Genomic DNA, 12,207 nt, shown 5'->3' on the forward strand with positions numbered 1-12,207 from the left:
ACACAAGGAAGGAACAACAATCTCCTGAATAATGTTCCGATCCGAACATCCTTAGGAAAAATCCTAATTTAGTATGTAAAAACTACCTTATCTGAATGGAAAGATAAGGAAACAAACTATAATTTCGAGAACTCAATTCAGACTCCCTGGAGGAGTAATTGGTATGAACACAGGCCTGATCCAGCCCAAGGCCTGACAACATGATTGTACATCTGGCACATCTGCCAGATGTTAGTGTAACAAAATAGACTAAGACAAATTTGACCCTTTAGGGAACTTGACGATAAACCTTTCTCCAAACCCTCTTGGAGAAAAAATAAAATTCTAGGAATCCCAACTCTACTCCATGAGTAGTCCATTGATTCACACCAATAGAGATATTTATGATACATTTTTCTAGTGACAGGCTTACGAGTCTGAATCATGGTTTCAATGACCGAGTCGGAAAAAAAAAAAAAACCCCGCTTGGATAATATTAAGCGTTCAATCTCCAAGCAGACAGTTTCAAAGAAACCAGATCTGAGAGAAGGAGGGGTCCTTGATTAGAAGGTCCTTCCTCAACAGAAGTCTCCAAGGTGGCAGAGATGACATGTCCACCAGATTTGTATACCAAATCCTGCAAGGCTACGCCGGTGCTATGAGGATCACCAATGCCCTCTCCTGCTTGATTTGAGCAATGACCCGAGGAAGAAAAGCCAACGGAGGAAAAAAACTGGATAACACTTCCGGATGGAGTTCCCACTCCCCCAGATGAAAAGTCTGCCTGCTCAAAAAAATCTGTCTCCTAGTTTTCCACCCCTGGGATGTGGATCGCCGAAAGACAGCAAGAATGGGCCACCGCCCACTAAAATATTTTTGACCCCTCTATCATCGCCAAGGAACTGGACCGAGGCTAACTGAGACCAGGCCAGAAGAACATTGTAGATCGCTCTCAGTTCCAGAATGTTTATATGAAGAACAGACTCTGGCTGAGTCCAAACCTCCTGAGCCCTTAGAGAGCCCCAGACTGCTCCCCACCCTAGAAGGCTGGCGTCTGTAATCACAATCACCCAAGATGGTCTGCGAAAACAGGTTCCCTGGGATAGATGATCCAGAGACAACACCATTGAAGATAATCCCTTGTCTCCTGCTCCAGTAGTATTCGAGGAGACAAATCTGTATAATCTCTGATCCATTGCCAGAGCATGCTTAAATGCATAGATCTGAGATGAAACTGAGCAAACGGGATGATGTCCATTGCCGCCACCATCAGCCCAAATACCTCCATGCACTGAGCCACTGAAAACCGAGGAATGGATGAATGACTAGACAAGTATCGATACTCTGATTTCCTGACATTCTGTCAGAAAAATCTTCATTGATATGGAATCTATTATGGTTCCTCAGAAAGGTACCCTTGTGAATGGGACTGAGGAACTCTTTTCCAAATTAACCTTCCACCCGTGAAATCACAGGAAGGATAACACCATGTCTATGTGACATCTTACTTGCTGTAAGGATGGCGCCTGGACCAGGATGTCGTCCAGATAGAGCGCCATGGCAATGCCCCGAAACTGAAGCACTGTCAACAGTGATCCCAGAGCCCTTGTGAAAACTCTAAGAGCTGTGGCAAGACCAAAAGGAAGAGCCACGAACTGGAAGTATTTGTCCAGAAAGGCAAACCTTAAAATCTTGAGACGATTCCTGAGAATAGCACATAAAAAGGTACAAGTCCTTTAAATCCATGGTTGTCATAAATTTACCCTCTTGGATCAAGGGAAGAATGGAACTAATAGTTTCCATCTTGAAGGACAGTACACTAAGAATTTGTTTAGACTCTTGAGATCTAAAAGTGGTCTGAAGGTTCCCTCTTTTTTTGGAATCACAAACCGATTGAGACAAAAAAAACCAGACCCTGTACCCGTAGTGGAACCGGAACAATCACTCCCAGGTCTGAGAGGTCTCCTACGCAGTGTAAGAACGCCTCTCCTTTTATCTGATCTGCAGATAATCTTGAAAACAGAAACCTGCCTCTGGGAGGAAAACTCTTTGAACTCTGATTTGTGTCCCTGGGACACTATTTTCTATTGCACAGGGATCCTGAACATCTCGAACCCAAGCCTGAGCAAAGACGGAAATTCTGCCCTCTACAAGATCCGGTTCCGGATCGAGGGCATGTGCTTAACGCTGTGTTTGATTCAACAGCAGGCTATTTGACTTTTTTTTTTAAATTCTTTAAAACTCTAGATACTAAAAAAATACTAAAAGATACTACTTTCGTCAAGCCAGATCCCAACAAGGTCTTCCCCTTGTAATGAATAGCTAAAAGCTTAAACTTAAAGCATATATCGGTAGAACAAGGTTCTAACCATAAGACCCTGTGAGCTGGAACAGAGAATTCCCAGTTTGATAACTTGAAGGGAAGAATTCAAAATAAAGGAATTAGCCAACTCGAAAGCTTTTATCCTATCCTGGATCTTTATCCAGGGGAGTTTCTGACTAGTAGCATCAGACAACGCATCAGACCAATATGCCGTCGCACTAGCGACAGTAGCAAAGTACACAGCTGGTTGCCATCGTAAGCCCTGGTGTACATCCCTCTTCTAATTCTTGTCCATAGGACCTTTGAACCCAACTATCCTCTAAGGGTATCGTAGTTCTCTTAGCTTAAGCTGGAAACTACTCCTTCCACCCTAGTGAATGTTTGCCCAGCCTCCTTAGCTAAGCCGGCTATGGAAAAAATCTAATTAAATATAGGGAATGTGGTTCCTTCCATTCCTAATAACTTACTGGACGCACTAGGATAGATAACACTGGTAGTGTCGGGGTCGCCCAGGGTAGCTAAAACCTCTTAAAGTAACAAATGGAGGTGATCAAGCTAAAAAACAGAGCAAAACAACCTCAGGATCAAATACAGACATTATTCATCCGAGTCTGAGAATTCTCTCTCAGGTAATCCCTAAGTATCTTCCTCTTTCAGGTAACAGGGAAGAACCATTCGTAATAGCAACTACTGAATCAATCACCCTAAATGATTGAAAATAATTCCGCTAGTAATGTTGTCTACCACGTGGTAAAAAACATAATGCATGAAATGCAGAGTAACTCCGGGTGGAGTGTGAGAGGAAGCGCAGGACACTGCATGTGAGCTAGAAAAATCTTGTGGGACACTATAGGAGAAAATAGTGGCATAGCTGGACCATTGTCCACAGACTCCTAAAACAGCAAACGTCTTAGAAAGAGTAAGTTCAGAAAAAAGTGAAATTTTTTATTAAAAATTGATACATAAAAAAACGTTACTGTCTCTTTAAATTTTAAAAGTAACCTTTTTATTTCTGTGTGCAGAAGCAAGCTAAATTAGAATGCCAATATAGCTGTTCATAGACATTGCCATGACATTAAAGAAGCAATGTCTTGTGCAGCAATTCCAGATGGAAATTGCAAGGAACCGCAGGGCACTGCATGAGATAGAAAAATTAATGTACATTGCCTCACATATATTAGACCTTCTGACTACTGTAAGCAGTTCTTGGTACCATGTGAAAAACCTCTCTGTTGCATAACATAGCACAGCAGAGAAGGCGTCCGGAACTTTTCAAATGTTTATTTAAAACTTTAAATGATAAAAGTAATGTGTAACTCTGCTATCCCATTTATTACATAGAAATAGGATATGTGAATTAACACCTCATACAGCCATTTGGACCATGCGTATCACCATATGATTAACGGACAAACATATACTGATACTGCGACTTTAAATGCAAAAGTGAACAGTTTTATTTTGTTTTACAAAAAATCTGTCTAACATCGTCACACCTCAGCCAAGTCTTGCCGAGACTCCCATCTTCCCCCGGATGGCTACTAAATATTAGGCGTCCGGTCCTTAGCACAGAATGAGAATCCTCTCTGCCGCGTGCACACATAACGCAGCAGAGAATACCCCTCATCCCACTTTAACCTGAATAGTACACAGGCGCGCAACAATGGCGCTTAGAATAGCTCCGCCCATCGTGGGTGTATAGAATAAAACTCCCGGGCAGCAAAAATGTTAATAAACATAAAAGTCAACAGGGGCAGAAAAATGATGCGCTACAAAGAGAAACCCTTCTCAGATAAATAGCACTGTGAAAATAAAGCCGTTGAAATAAAAGGCTGTATGTTCCAGTAGAAGCATAATAAACCTTCGGGTCGGCTGATGTAAAAAACATAATTTATGTAAGAACTTACCTGATAAATTCATTTCTTTCATATTGGCAAGAGTCCATGAGCTAGTGACGTATAGGATATACATTCCTACCAGGAGGAGCAAAGTTTCTCAAACTTGCCTATAAATACACCCCTCACCACACCCACAATTCAGTTCAACGAATAACCAAGAAGTGGGGTGATAAGAAAGGAGCGAAAGCATCAAACAAGGAAATGGAATAATTGTGCTTTATACAAAAAAATCATAAACAACACAAAAAGGGTGGGTCTCATGGACTCTTGCCAATATGAAAGAAATGAATTTATCAGGTAAGTTCTTACATAAATTATGTTTTCTTTCATGTAATTGGCAAGAGTCCATGAGCTAGTAACGTATGGGATAGCAGAAATCCAAGATGTGGAACTTCCACGCAAGAGTCACTAGAGAGGGAGGGATAAAATAAAGACAGCCAATTCCGCTGAAAAAATAATCCACAACCCAAATCAAAAAGTTTTAATCTTATAATGAAAAAAACTGAAATTATAAGCAGAAGAATCAAACTGAAACAGCTGCCTAAACTGCTTCAGAAGAAGAAAAAACGTCAAAATGATAGAATTTAGTAAAAGTATGCAAAGAAGACCAAGTTGCTGCTTTGCAAATCTGATCAACAGAAGCTTCATTCTTAAAAGCCCAGGAAGTAGAAACTGACCTAGAAGAATGAGCCGTAATCCTTTGAGGCGGGGATTTACCCGACTCCACATAAGCATGATGAATCAAAGACTTTAACCAAGAAGCCAAAGAAATGGCAGAAGCCTTCTGACCTTTCCTAGAACCAGAAAAGACAACAAATAGACTAGAAGTCTTACTGAAATCTTTAGTAGCTTCAACATAATATTTCAAAGCTCTAACTACATCCAAAGAATGTAAAGATCTCTCCAGAGTATTCTTAGGATTAGGACACAAAGAAGGGAGAACAATTTCTCTACTAATGTTATTAGAATTCACAACTTTAGGTAAAAAATTAAATGAAGTCCGCAACACTGCCTTATCCTGATGAAAAATCAGAAAAGGAGATTCACAAGAAAGAGAAGATAGCTCAGAAACTCTTCTAGCAGAAGAGATGGCCAAAAGGAATAATACTTTCCAAGAAAGTAATTTAATATCCAGAGAATGCATAGGTTCAAACGGAGGAGCCCTCAGAACCAAATTAAGACTCCAAGGAGGAGAAATTGACTTAATGACAGGCTTAATACGAACCAAAGCCTGAACAAAACAATGAATGTCAGGATGATTAGCAATCTTTCTGTGAAAAAGTACAGAAAGAGCAGAGATTTGTCCCTTCAAGTAACTTGCAGACAAACCTTTTTCCAAACCATCCTGAAAAAACTGTAAAATTCTAGGAATTCTAAAAGAATGCCAAGAGAATTTATGTGAAGAACACCAAGAAATGTAAGTCTTCCAGACTCGGTAATAGATCTTTCTAGACACAGATTTACGAGCCTGTAACATAGTATTAATCACTGAGTCAGAGAAACCTCTATGACTAAGTATTAAGCGTTCAATCTCCATACCTTCAAATGTAATGATTTGAGATCCTGATGGAAAAATGGGCCTTGAGATAGGTCTGACCTTAACGGAAGTGTCCAAGGTTGGCAACTGGCCATCCGAACGAGATCCGCATACCAAAACCTGTTGGCCATGCTGGAGCAACCAGCAGTACAAACGAACGCTCCATTAGGATTTTGGAAATCACTTTTGGAAGAAGAACTAGAGGCGGAAAGATATAAGCAGGTTGATAATTCCAAGGAAGTGACAACGCGTCCACCGCTTCCGCCTTAGGATCCCGGGATCTGGACAGATACCTGGGAAGTTTCTTGTTTAGATGAGAGGCCATCAGATCTATTTCTGGAAGTCCCCAGATTTGAACAATCTGAATAAATACCTCTAGGTGAAGAGGTATTTATTCAGTCTGGCGACTGAGATATTCCGCTTCCCAATTGTCTATACCTGGGATGTGAACCGCAGAAATTAGACAGGAGCTGGATTCCGCCCATACAAGTATCTGAGATACTTCTTTCATAGCCTGAGGACTGTGAGTCCCCCCTTGATGATTGACATACGCCACGGTTGTGACATTGTCTGTCTGAAAACAAACGAGTCTCTCTTCAGAAGAGGCCAGAACTGAAGAGCTCTGAAAATCGCACAGAGTTCCAAAATGTTGATTGGTAATCTCGCCTCCTGAGATTCCCAAACCCCCTGCGCTGTCAGAGATCCCCATACAGCTCCCCAACCTGAAAGACTCGCATCTGTTGAGATCACAGTCCAGGTTGGACGAACAAAAGAGGCCCCTTGAACTAAACGATGGTGATCCAACCACCAAGTCAGAGAAGATCGAACATTGGGATTTAAGGATATTAATTGTGATATCTTTGTATAATCCCTGCACCATTGGTTCAGCATACAAAGCTGGAGAGGTCTCATGTGAAAACGAGCAAAAGGGATCGTGTCCGATGCAGCAGTCATGAGACCTAGAATTTCCATGCACAAAGCTACCGAAGGGAATGATTGAGACTGAAGGTTTCGACAAGCTGAAACCAATTTCAGACGTCTCTTTTCTGTTAGAGACAAAGTCATGGACACTGAATCTATTTGGAAACCCAAAAAGGTTACCCTTGTCTGAGGAATCAAGGAACTCTTTGGTAAATTGATCCTCCAACCATGTCTTTGAAGAAACAACACAAGTTGATTCATGTGAGATTCTGCAGAATGTAAAGACTGAGCAAGTACCAAGATATTGTCCAAATAAGGAAATACCGCAATACCCTGCTCTCTGATTACAGAGAGAAGGGCACCGAGAACCTTTGAAAAGATCCTTGGAGCTGTTGCTAGGCCAAAAGGAAGAGCAACAAACTGGTAATGCTTGTCTAGAAAAGAGAATCTCAGGAACTGATAGTGGTCCGGATGAATTGGAATATGAAAATATGCATCCTGTAAGTCTATTGTAGACATATAATGCCCTTGCTGAACAAAAGGCAGAATAGTCCTTATAGTCACCATTTTGAATGTTGGTATCCTTACATAACGATTCAATATTTTTAGATCCAGAACTGGTCTGAAAGAATTATCTTTCTTTGGAACAATCAACAGATTCGAATAAAACCCCAGGCCCTGTTCCAGAACTGGAACTGGCACAATTACCCCAGCTGACTCCAGGTCTGAAACACATTTCAGAAACGCTTGAGCCTTTACTGGGTTTACTGGAATGCGTGAGAGAAAGAATCTTCTCACAGGCGGTCTTACCTTGAAACCTATTCTGTACCCTTGTGAAACAATGTTCTGAATCCAAAGACTTTGAATCGAATTGATCCAAACATCTTTGAAAAATCGTAACCTGCCCCCTACCAGCTGTGTTGGAATGAGGGCCGCACCTTCATGCAGATTTGGGAGCTGGTTTTGACTTTCTAAAAGGCTTGGATTTATTCCAGACTGGAGAAGGTTTCCAAACGGAAACTGTTTCTTTAGGGGAAGGGTCAGGCTTTTGTTCCTTATTCTGACGAAAGGAACGAAAACGATTAGCAGCCCTATATTTACCTTTAGATTTTTTATCCTGAGGCAAAAAGGCTCCCTTCCCCCCAGTAACAGTTGAAATTATTGAATCTAACTGAGAACCAAATAATTTATTACCTTGGAAAGAAAGAGAAAGCAAAGTTGACTTAGAAGTCATATCTGCATTCCAAGACTTAAGCCATAAAGCTCTTCTGGCTAAAATAGCTAAAGACATATACCTGAGACAGTACTAGCTGTGGAGGAGACAGAGCAGAAGCGGCGGCTGAGTGAGCTCGGTCTGGAAAAGAGTGGGTAGCTGAAGAGTCAAATAATAGCCACATAAGTGTTGGTTTACGTTTCCCCTCATCTCACAACATGCATATTGATTATATAGTCCTTTTAACACACACTTTATAATGTCAAAAGAAGAAAATGTTGACCTATTCCAGCTGGATTTCAAGCTGCCACCTTCTAGATTGAATCATCATAACTTAACCTATCTATTAAACCCATGGTAAAACCGATCTAAGGAAGCATTGGATATTTGTGCTTTATATTTGATTTTCTTTTTAAGTCTGTTTTCTTTCATTAGTGTTTCTTATAGAGAAGAAAAATGAAATTTCCATTTTATTGGTTGATTTTTACATAAATTAATTTTCAAAGATTGCAAATACAAAAACTTTTGGGTATGGCTACTGATCCAACGTGACTTGGTTGGGAGCACTCTTAGACTCATGAGTGGGTATACCATGTTGCGAAATGGGGGATTGGGGAATGGAGGTCAACCATGGATGTTACGTTGGTCAAGCAGAATCAGACTTTCTTGGCTTAGTTTCACACTGTTCATCATCTTAGTATTCTTCCCCCTGATTGCTCACTATTACCTTACCACCATAGATGATGCAGATGATGCAGGTAAGAAAATATTTGGCCCTCGAACAGTCAATGAACTTTGTGAAGTGAAGCACGTTCAGGATTTGTGTCGTATCAGAGAATCTGTAAGTGAAGAGCTGCTACAGCTAGAAGCAAAACGCCAGGAGCTTAACAGTGAAATTGCAAAATTAAACCTAAAGATAGAAGCCTGTAAAAAAAGCATAGAGAATGCTAAACAGGACCTTCTTCAGCTTAAAAATGTCATCAGTCAAACAGAACATTCATATAAAGAATTGATGGCACAAAATCAGCCAAAACTTTCATTGCCAATTCGGCTGTTGCCAGAGAAAGATGATGCTAACATACCATTGCCAAAGTCCAAAAGGAACTGCAGGCTACATAATTGTTTTGACTACTCACGTTGCCCACTTACATCTGGGTTTCCTGTATTTGTCTATAACAGTGATAAATACCCTTTTGGTAACTACATAGATCCTTTAATTAAACAAGCCTTAGAGGCAAGTGTCAGAACTAATGTTTAAGTAACTGAAAATGCAAATATTGCATGTATATATGTAGTTTTAATTGGAGAATTGCAGGAGCCAGTAATGCCAAAACCTACTGAACTGGAGCAGCATTTGCACTCTTTGCCATATTGGAGGACTGATGGGCACAACCATCTTATTATTAACTTGTCTAGAAAATCTGAAGCGCAGAACTTTCTTTATAATGTCAGCACAGGACGTGCCATGATTGCTCAGTCCACATTTTACGATTTACAGTATCGACCTGGTTTTGATATTGTTACGTCACCATTGGTTCATGCAATGTCTGAACCTAACTTCCTGGAAATACCACCCCAGGTGCCAGTTAAGCGAAAATACTTATTCAGCTTTCAAGGGGAGAAAATCGAATCTCTTCGTTCTAGTTTGCAGGAGGCACGTTCATTTGAGGAAGAAATTGAGGGAAATGCCCCTGCTGACTATGATGACCGCATCATTACCACTCTTAAAGCTGTCCAGGACAGTAAACTGGATCTTGTCATGGTTGAGTTTACCTGCAAGAACCAGCCTAAGGCAAGTCTGCCCACCGAGTGGGCTCTTTGTGGGGAAAGGGAAGACAGATTAGAGCTACTGAAGCAATCTACTTTTGCACTAATTATTACGCCAGGAGATTCTCACCTTGTTATGTCTGCTGGCAGTGCCATGAGGCTTTTTGAGGCTCTTGAAGTTGGAGCCATTCCTGTTGTTCTGGGTGAGCAAATTCAGTTACCCTATCATGACATGATTCGATGGAACGAGGCAGTGTTAATAATACCAAAACCACGTATCACAGAAGTACATTTCTTATTAAGAAGCATTTCTGACAATGATCTTCTTTCTATAAGGAGACAAGGACGTTTCTTGTGGGAGACATACTTTTCTACATCTGATACTGTTTTTAATACAATCATGGCAACAGTAAGGACTCGGATCCAAATTCCAGCTGCTCCTATTAAAGAAGAACCAGCAGTGGAGATTCCTCATCGATCTGGTAAAGCTGCAGGCACTGATCCCAATATGGCAGACAATGGAGATCTGGATTTGGGTCCAGTTGAAACAGAGCCGCCTTATGCATCTCCTAAATACTTACGTAATTTCACACTAACTGCAACAGATATCTACCGTAACTGGAATACAGCTCCGGGTCCTTTTCACCTTTTTCCTCACACACCTTTTGACCCTATCTTGCCATCTGAAGCTAAATTTTTAGGTTCTGGAACTGGATTTCGACCAATTGGTGGTGGGGCTGGTGGTTCTGGAAAAGAGTTTCAAGCTGCCCTTGGTGGAAATGTACCTAGAGAGCAGTTTACAGTGGTTATGCTAACCTATGAGCGTGAAGAAGTATTAATGAACTCTTTGGAAAGATTAAATGGACTCCCTTACTTAAACAAGGTAGTGGTTGTCTGGAATTCTCCAAAGTTACCATCTGAAGACCTTCTGTGGCCTGACATTGGCGTACCCATAGTGGTTGTACGCACAGAAAAAAACAGCTTAAATAATCGTTTCCTTCCATGGGATGAAATAGAAACCGAAGCTGTGCTTTCAATTGATGATGATGCTCATCTTCGTCATGATGAAATCATGTTTGGGTTTCGTGTCTGGCAGGAGGCGAGAGACAGGATTGTAGGATTTCCTGGACGGTACCATGCCTGGGACATTCCTCATCAGTCTTGGCTCTACAACTCTAATTATTCTTGTGAACTATCCATGGTACTGACGGGTGCTGCTTTTTTTCACAAGTACTACGCATACCTGTATTCCTACGTAATGCCACAAGCGATCAGAGACATGGTGGATGAATACATCAACTGTGAAGACATTGCCATGAACTTCCTTGTTTCCCATATCACTAGAAAGCCTCCCATTAAGGTTACTTCACGTTGGACCTTCCGATGTCCAGGCTGCCCACAGGCCCTGTCGCACGATGATTCACATTTCCACGAGCGGCACAAATGCATTAACTTTTTTGTTAAAGTGTACGGATACATGCCACTTCTATACACCCAATTCCGAGTGGATTCTGTTCTTTTCAAGACTAGACTTCCACATGACAAGACAAAATGTTTCAAGTTTATCTAGCTCTGGGCAGCAAATTAGGACATTTTCAAAATGCATTTGAACTCTTGCTGCCTAGACGTTGCCTAAAGTGTTCTCTTCAGTCTTAAAAGGATTACTTAATATAAATAGCTTTTTCAGCACAGTGGACTATTAAAAATAACACTAGAAAACCCTTCTGATATTGTACACTGAAAACAAAGGGGAGACTTTGGTAAGGTATCCCTTTTTGTATATTGGCCAAAGGAAACTAGTATGTTTTTACTGTAATTTTCTTTTTATATCCATGCAAATATTTTAGATTTGTGTGGTGAGTCTTTTACTTGTTTTCTATATTTTCTCCTATTCGATAAATGTAGAAATTTGATTTGGTGAGTTGTAGAAACGTGCATGTGGTGTAAGGACTGAAGATTGTTCTGCGCCCAAGAAACGTAGAATTTGTTAGTATCTACAACATTGATCAAGACACTAGGTACTTTTTTCATTTTTACTGACCATATGTAATGGCTGAGAAGATGACAGCACACTCAGTTTCTTTTTTTTTAATTTTCCTACAGAAGATGGAATCAAGCATTCACTTTATTTTAGTTTTAACTTTTCCGTGAAAATGTTTTGGTGACTTTCTCCACACCAAATATAACGCACAAAACTGCCAACTAAACTACAGAGCTTAACTTTCCAGAATTGTTGGGCGTCACATACTATCTCCACTTCCTCTGTATTATCCCAAAACAGCGGCATAATTCGATCTACACATAATAAAGCACAGAATTGCCACTTTAAAAAAAAAGAAAAAAAAAAAAAAGACATATACCTGACATCAATTCTAATGATATCGAAAATTGCATCACAAATAAAGTGATTAGCATGTTGAAGGAGTTTAACAATGCTATAAGCATTATGGTCTGACACTTGTTGCACTAAAGCCTCCAACCAGAAAGTGGAAGCTGCAGCAACATCAGCCAAAGAAATAGCAGGTCTAAGAAGATTACCTGAACATAAATAAGCCTTCCTTAGAAAGGA

General features: G+C 40.5%; 1 protein-coding gene across 1 annotated transcript; it reads left to right on the plus strand.

The window, feature by feature from the left end:
* The first annotated feature begins 7,962 nt into the window (after nt 1-7,962).
* On the plus strand, nt 7,963-11,961 carry LOC128654751 (exostosin-like 3). The gene is given in 1 exon segment (XM_053708847.1): nt 7,963-11,961. A coding segment is annotated over 1 exon segment (2,760 nt). The 5' UTR covers nt 7,963-8,448; the 3' UTR covers nt 11,209-11,961.
* Nucleotides 11,962-12,207: the final 246 nt, after the last annotated feature.

Source organism: Bombina bombina, chromosome 3 (assembly GCF_027579735.1).
Source record: "Bombina bombina isolate aBomBom1 chromosome 3, aBomBom1.pri, whole genome shotgun sequence".
Taxonomy (NCBI): domain Eukaryota; kingdom Metazoa; phylum Chordata; class Amphibia; order Anura; family Bombinatoridae; genus Bombina; species Bombina bombina.